Here is a 7,063-nt window from a genome sequence, read left to right as displayed (position 1 = left end):
CCCTCGAAAAATTGTGAGGGAGTTTCGAGGAACTACTAAAAATTATCTAGGTCGTCGAAATTTCCTCGAAATATTTCGAGGGAATTTCGAGGAAATACAAAAAAACTTTGTGTTCCCTCGAAATTTCCTCGAAATATTTCGAGGGACTTTCGAGGAACAATGTGTTTTAAATCAAACCCCTAAAATTATCTTGGTCGTCGAAATTTCCTCGAAATATTTCGAGGGAATTTCGAGGAACAAGGTGCTTTGAATCAAACCCCTAAACCGTTAAGGGTCATTCCGAGGAAATTTCGAGGAAACCCTAATTTCCCTCGGTATTTCCTCGAAATTCATTAAAAAAAAAAAATCTACTCTGATTCCGAGTCATCATCGCCAGATGAATCTGAATCTGGATCTTGGTGAAACTCTCCAATAACTGGTTCATCCTGTGCGTGAACGACGGCTTCCTCTGCGAAGTCGGTGAAATCTACTACAAGGCCAACTCCTGCTACATCTTCTGCTGCACTTAAGTTACTGGATGTGATTGGTTGTAGTGGGTCTTCCAGCTCAGAACTCCCCTGAACTCGGCCTCTCGGGTTGAGTCTGGTAACAGTAACCCATGGATCATCTCTGTTCCTTATCCGGGGGTACTTGATATAACAAACCTGTAACATTTTAAAATTTTTTAGTACAAGTTTAAATTATTACACATGATGACCAATCATTCTGAATAATTAACATTTACTTACCTGATCGGCCTGAGAAGCAAGAATGAAAGGATCATAATATTGCAGCTTTCGTCTCGAATTAACTGATGTAACACCAAATGCATCTGTTCTCACACCTCGATCTGGAGTGATGTCGTGCCAATCACAATAGAAAACATTACAGCGCAATCCAAGCATGCCCAAATACTTGATTTCCAAAATCTCATGTATGTGTCCGTAGTATACATCATCTCCCGATGCAGAACAAACGCCAACATCATAGGTCGTACGCGAACGTTTCGTCTTTTCAGTTGTGAATGCATATCCTCGAGTACAAAATCTCGGATATGACTTCATAACATAGTTTGGTCCAACCACCATCTCGCGTATCCAATCGTCAAATGTTTCACCTCTGGCCAAACCAGCAGACACCTATTAATAGCACATATATATGAGTATAAATATGTGATAAATATTTTTTTAATTTGTATAAATATGTGATAAATGATTTTTTAATTTGTTTAAGGCACTCACATAAGTAAACATCCATCCAGCAAATTCTCTTTGCTTCATTTTTTCTAGTTCTGCCTCTGTAGCGTATCTATATTCGAACCGCTTTTCTGCCATGAAAATCCTGTGATGACAAAAATGTAATTAATTAAGATATAAATGTTAATTTGTTAAAATAAAATTTTGTATGATAATAAACTTACCTCTCATATTGAAGAACATCTTCGCAGTTGGTGAGCAAATATGTTTGCAAATGACTGCGCTCCTGCTCAGTAAGTCGACGGTCCTTTGATTTTCCGCTAAGTCGTCCAACATCTGTGAAAATGTCAGGAACCGTAACATGGTATGTTGCCCGTTCGCCTCTATCATCATGCCGAGCAGGTCTTCTGTTTTTGGTCTGAACTTCTGCTGGAAAGTAGTACTCATCAAAGTTTGAAATTTCTTCATTGATCATCTGTGCGACTATAGAACCTTCCACCCTACTTAGATTTTTCACCATTTTCTTCAAATGGAACATATACCGCTCATACAGATACATCCATCTATACTGCACAGGACCACCAAGTTCCAATTCTCTTGCCAAGTGAATAACAAGATGCTCCATAACATCAAAAAATGAGGGAGGAAATATCTTCTCAAGGTTGCACTGAATCACGGCTATGTTAGTCTTCAGATTTTCAATACCTTCAAGAGTCACTGATCTGGCGCATAAATTGCGGAAGAAAGCACTTATCCCTGCAATTGCTTCATAAACATTTCGTGATAATAGTTCCTTGAAAGCAAACGGAAGTAAGCGCTGCATCAACACATGACAATCGTGACTTTTTAAGCCAATAAACTTTCCTTCCTTTCTGTCGATACAGTTACGCAAATTAGATGCGTAACCGTCTGGAAACTCCACATCGTTTGAAATCCAATCAAAGAACGCATCTTTTCCTTCTGCATCAAGTCGGTATATGGGAAAAGGAGCCCTACCATTCTCATCAACATGAAGTTCTGAACGAGCACATATATCGACTAAATCCAGTCTTGACTTCAAGTTATCCTTTGTTTTACCTTGAACGTTAAGGATCGTGTTCATGAGATTGTCAAAAAAATTCTTCTCAATATGCATGACATCTAAATTATGCCTTAGTAAATGATCCTCCCAGTATGGCAGATCCCAGAATATACTTTTTTGTGCCAGTTATGTAGGTTTCCAACAGCATCTACCGGAAAACGCGCATGTCCACCGATGTCTGGCGTCCTTTCTGCACCAAAATCTCTTAGTTGTGTCTTCAAACCTTTCCCACTAATTTCCGCAGGTGGACTGTCAAACACCCTCTTGTTCTTCGTAAACAAATTCCTACTCCTACAATATGGATGATCAGGTGGTAGGAATCTCCTGTGACAGTCAAACCAACACGTTTTCCTTCCGTGTTTTAGTTGGAAAGCATCAGTGTTATCTTGACAATATGGACATGATAGCCTTCCATGCGTTGTCCATCCAGATAACATACCATATGCTGGAAAATCACTTATTGTCCACATTAGTACTGCCCGCATTTGAAAATTTTCTTTACACGAAATATCGTATGTTTCAGCACCTTCAGCCCATAATTGTTGCAACTCATATATTAGTGGCTGAAGAAACACATCAAGTGATCTCTTAGGATGCTCTGGTCCGGGAACGAGAATGGAGAGAAACAAAAACTCTCGTCGCAAGCACAAGTTTGGGGGTAAGTTGTATGGTGTAACAATGACTGGCCATAGAGAATATTGTCTTCCACTCTTCCCATACGGGTTGAAACCATCAGTACATAATCCAAGGTAGACATTTCTTCTCTCATACGCAAAGTCGGGATACTTTGATTGGAAATGTTTCCACGCTTTTGCATCTGAAGGATGTCTAATCTCACCATCTGTTGAGTGCTCTGCATGCCATCTCATTCGTTGCGCTGTGCGTTCCGAAAGATACAACCTCTGCAACCTTTCCATCAAAGGCAAATACCACATCCTTTTATATGGCACTGGAACTCTTCCACTCGTATCTTTATAACGAGGCTTCCCACAAAATTTGCATGTAGTCCGCTGGTCATCCGCCCTCCAATAAATTATGCAGTTATCTCTGCATACATCTATTACCTGATAAGATAAACCAACCCCAGCTACGAGTTTTTGAACCTCGTAGTATGAACATGGAGCTACATTATCCTCAGGTAGAATACCTTTAACAAAATTAGCTATCGCATCCACACAGTCTTCAGCCAAGTTATAATTTGTTTTAATGCCCATCAGTCTCATAGCAGATGATAAAGCTGAATGACCATCTCTGCAACCTTCGTACAATGGTTGCTTTCCAGCATCCAACATTTCATAAAATCTCCTAGCTTCTGCATTGGGTAAATCTTTCCCTCTAAAATGATCATTTATCATCTGCTCAGTACCTACACCATAATCTACATCCGCTCTAATTGGTTCTTCTAATCTAACCGCCGGCTGAGGTTCGCTAGTACTACCAAGTTCATAATCGGTTTCCCCATGATGATACCAAATTTTGTAACTTCGTGTAAACCCACTCAATAATAGATGAGTCCAAACATCCCACTCTTTAATAACTTTTATATTTTTACAATTAGAGCAAGGACATCTTAACTTACCTGTTTCTGCTTCCGGTTGTCGGCGAGCTACCCTCATGAACTCGATTATACCTTGATTGTATTCTTCCGTAAGCAATCTCGTGTCCGGATCCAAATGAGGTCGATCGATCCAAGAACGAAAATAATTTGAAGAAGACATGTTTTTTTGGAATCAAATTCGTGAGACTAGGAGAGAAGAAGAAGAAATGGAGTGAATGAAGAGGAAGAGGGGTGGCTGTATTTATAGATGAAATCCTCCCGGCATACTGAGGAAATTCCGAGGAAATTCCGAGGGAAACCGACATTTCCTCGAAATTTTTAAAATCCCCCAACGGCTCTCCCAACGGCTCTCTAACGGCTACAAGATGTCGTCGAAATATTAGAAATATCCGTCGGTTTTTTCCGACGACCGAGGTTTCCTCGGTATTCCCTCGAAAAATACCGAGGAAGTTGGTTCTCCTCGAAATTTTCTCAAAAAATAGTGAGGAAATTTCGAGGAAACCACATTTCTTGGTTTCCTCGATATTTTCTCAGAAATTTCTGAGGAACTCATTTTCCCTCGGTATTTTCCTCAGAATCAGCGTGTTTTCTTGTAGTGATATATTAATCGAAAAATTGAGGTTTTTCCCCAAAATTGCAAAATTGTGTATTCCTACAAAACGAGTTTTTCCATCACAGACACCAAACAATTATTTTTCCAAAATTGTACAAGAAAAAAAAAATTCTGAAGCACCAAAGAATTATTTTTTCAAAATCGTACAAGAAAAAAAAATCTGGAAGATTTTTGTTTTCCGCCCAAATCACTAAATGAATTTTTTCCCCAATATAAAAAAAAAGTTTTCCGTCAAAACCACAAAACAAATTTTGATCTGTATTTCAGATTACCCTTTGTAACCAAGAGAAAAATTATACCTTTATTATTTCAAGTTTAAATCAAAGTGCTTAATTAGGCCTAGGTCTGGGCATTCATGGTCTCAATCGGTTTTTGGTTTTTTCTAATCGGGTCTTGTTTTTTGGGTTATTAAAATCAACCCCATTCGGGTTATATGAAACTTCGTTTTTGGGACCGGTTCAGGTTCTATCGGGTTCGGGTCGGGTTTAGTAAATCTTCAAAGAACCAATACAATCCGATGTACTTTCAGGTTCGGGTCTCAATCGGTTCTTCAGCTTAAAAGTCCCTGATTTGTACATTCTTTTCTTTAACCAAAGCATAAGTAAAATCGATTCAAAAATATGAAAAGATCATCAAACATGATCATTCAAAATCAAACGAAAGGTAAACATAGTTATTGATTGAAATAAAACCAAATAAATGAAAGCATAAACAGAAATCCAAGTAATTGAGATCTAAAACAAAATCTAAAAGCTTCAAACTTCAACCGCCACCTTCATTCAGCCTTCATGTAACTGATAATTATTTTGGATGTTCAATTGTATTTTAAAATATTTTGGATACATATTAAGAATTAAGATCATGTTTGGTACAAGTTCTTTTTAGGATTTGAATGTTTTGGCTTTTATCGGATATCCACTTAGGTTCGGCTTCGGTTCGGATAAGACCCATAATTTGAAATACCATAAAACAAGATTCATTTGGTATTTATGTTCAAATTTATTTTTGTCGGATCCGATAGAGTTTGGTTCGGTCTTTCGGGTTTGGTTAATTTTCCATCCTTATACCTGAATCGAAGACCATAACCAGAACCAAACCAAAATACCAAAACCATAACCGGACAAAAACTCTCAAATACTCGAATGATTCCTGTATTTTTATATGTGGAATAACTGAACCTAACCAGAACCAAATCGACTACCGAACGGACACCTAAATATATTAAAATATTAATTATATATACATATAAGACAATTATATATATATATAATTTAAAAATTGATTAAAAGTATCCAAAATATTTGAAAAAAATAAATTATTATAAAGTGTCCGAACTACCAGAAAATATGTGAAAATATAAGAATGTTTTTCCTGACTTATCTAAAGTAAACCAGAATATCCAAGATTTTAAATCCGAATGATCGTAACTATTCTATATTTTACCCAAAATACCCAATATTTAACCTGAATCGTTTGAATTATTCAAAATAACCGAACCAAAATCGGAACCGAAACAAAATGAGAATAAAAAATTTACAGGTATTTTTCAGTTCTAGTTTTACGATCTGAACGGAACCCGAAACAACCCTAACTGAATCCAAACCGTTACCCGAAATGCCTGAAATATATGAATCGAACCGATACCCAAAATGTCCAGGCTTAAGGCTTAAGCTTAACCATAAAGCCCCTGCTTTCTGAATTAGGAGAGAACAGAGAGCTTCGAGATGAGATGCTATGGAGAACAGAGAGCTTCGAGATGCGATGGAGAACAAAAGCTTCGAGATGAGATGCCATGGAGAAGAGAGCTTTGAGATGAAATGAGCTCGGAGATGGGTAGATCGAGAGAGAGAGAGAGAGAGAGAGAGAGAGAGAGCTTGAGATGTTCGAGATCGAGAGAGAGAACTGGAGAGGTGTTGGAGATCGAGAGATGAGAAGCTGTGTCTATGGGATCGAGAGAAGAGAGGCTGCGTCTGCGGCAATTAGAGTTAGGTTTTCTTGTAAATATTGAATTAGGTTAATGGCAAAACTGTAATTATGTAAAATAGATGCAAGATTTACATCGCGACTGCGGGTTTTTACGGTGTCAGATGCATGACTCTGCGTTTGGCCGCAGACGCAGACGCAGGTACTCTACTCGCGTCAATAAAACAAACAAGATTTACGGAAAACATTGACGCAACCGCAGCCGCAGAAGGCTGCGACAACCAAACGAATAGCCCTAATGTAGGCTAACCTTTCGTCCACCACTTTGTTGTTTAATATATAAATCTGGATTGTAGGACTTTGTGGACCATCCACCAATTATTCGTCAAATGAGACTTGTTGAAGAGTCAAGCTTTCCATTTTCTCCCATAAATGTAATAAGATAACTCATAAGCATCACTTTTTCACAGCAAAAGAAAAAAACAACCAGAAAAATTATAATGCATTCTTGCATTGAGAGGAAGATGATAATATGGAGCTTATGTTTCCTGTTCTCCCTTTCTGATTTAATACTTGTTTTAGCTTCTTCTGCTAAGCATTTGTGTCCTCCAGACCAAAGAGATGCTCTTTGGGAGTTCAAGAGTGAATTATCTGTCCGAGAGTTAGATTCCTCTTGGTGGGAGTCTGATTTAAAGACAGAGAGGTGGAGGAAC

General features: G+C 38.1%; 1 protein-coding gene across 1 annotated transcript; it reads right to left on the bottom strand.

Moving 5' to 3' along the window:
- Nucleotides 1-341: 341 nt before the first annotated feature.
- LOC130507301 (uncharacterized) lies at nucleotides 342-890 on the bottom strand. Its single transcript, XM_057002012.1, has 2 exons — nucleotides 729-890; nucleotides 342-644 (listed from the first exon to the last, which is right to left on the bottom strand). Exons 1-2 carry the CDS (start codon nucleotides 882-884, stop codon nucleotides 348-350), a joined length of 453 nt encoding a protein of 150 aa, XP_056857992.1. The 5' UTR covers nucleotides 885-890; the 3' UTR covers nucleotides 342-347.
- Between the last annotated feature and the right edge of the window lie 6,173 nt (nucleotides 891-7,063).

This window comes from Raphanus sativus, unplaced genomic scaffold (genome assembly GCF_000801105.2).
Source record: "Raphanus sativus cultivar WK10039 unplaced genomic scaffold, ASM80110v3 Scaffold4298, whole genome shotgun sequence".
Classification (NCBI taxonomy): Eukaryota; Viridiplantae; Streptophyta; class Magnoliopsida; order Brassicales; family Brassicaceae; genus Raphanus; species Raphanus sativus.
The sequence above is the reverse complement of the archived record's forward strand: the minus strand, read 5'-3'. Positions and strand labels throughout refer to the sequence as shown.

What these genes read in the sequence shown, in the direction of transcription:
- LOC130507301 (XM_057002012.1), bottom strand. Translation starts at nt 884, where the DNA reads ATGCTTGGATTGCGCTGTAATGTTTTCTATTGTGATTGGCACGACATC. An exon ending in TTGCTTCTCAGGCCGATCAG is followed by an intron (nt 645 to 728) that starts GTAAGTAAATGT and finishes AAAATGTTACAG; the next exon opens with GTTTGTTATATCAAGTACCC.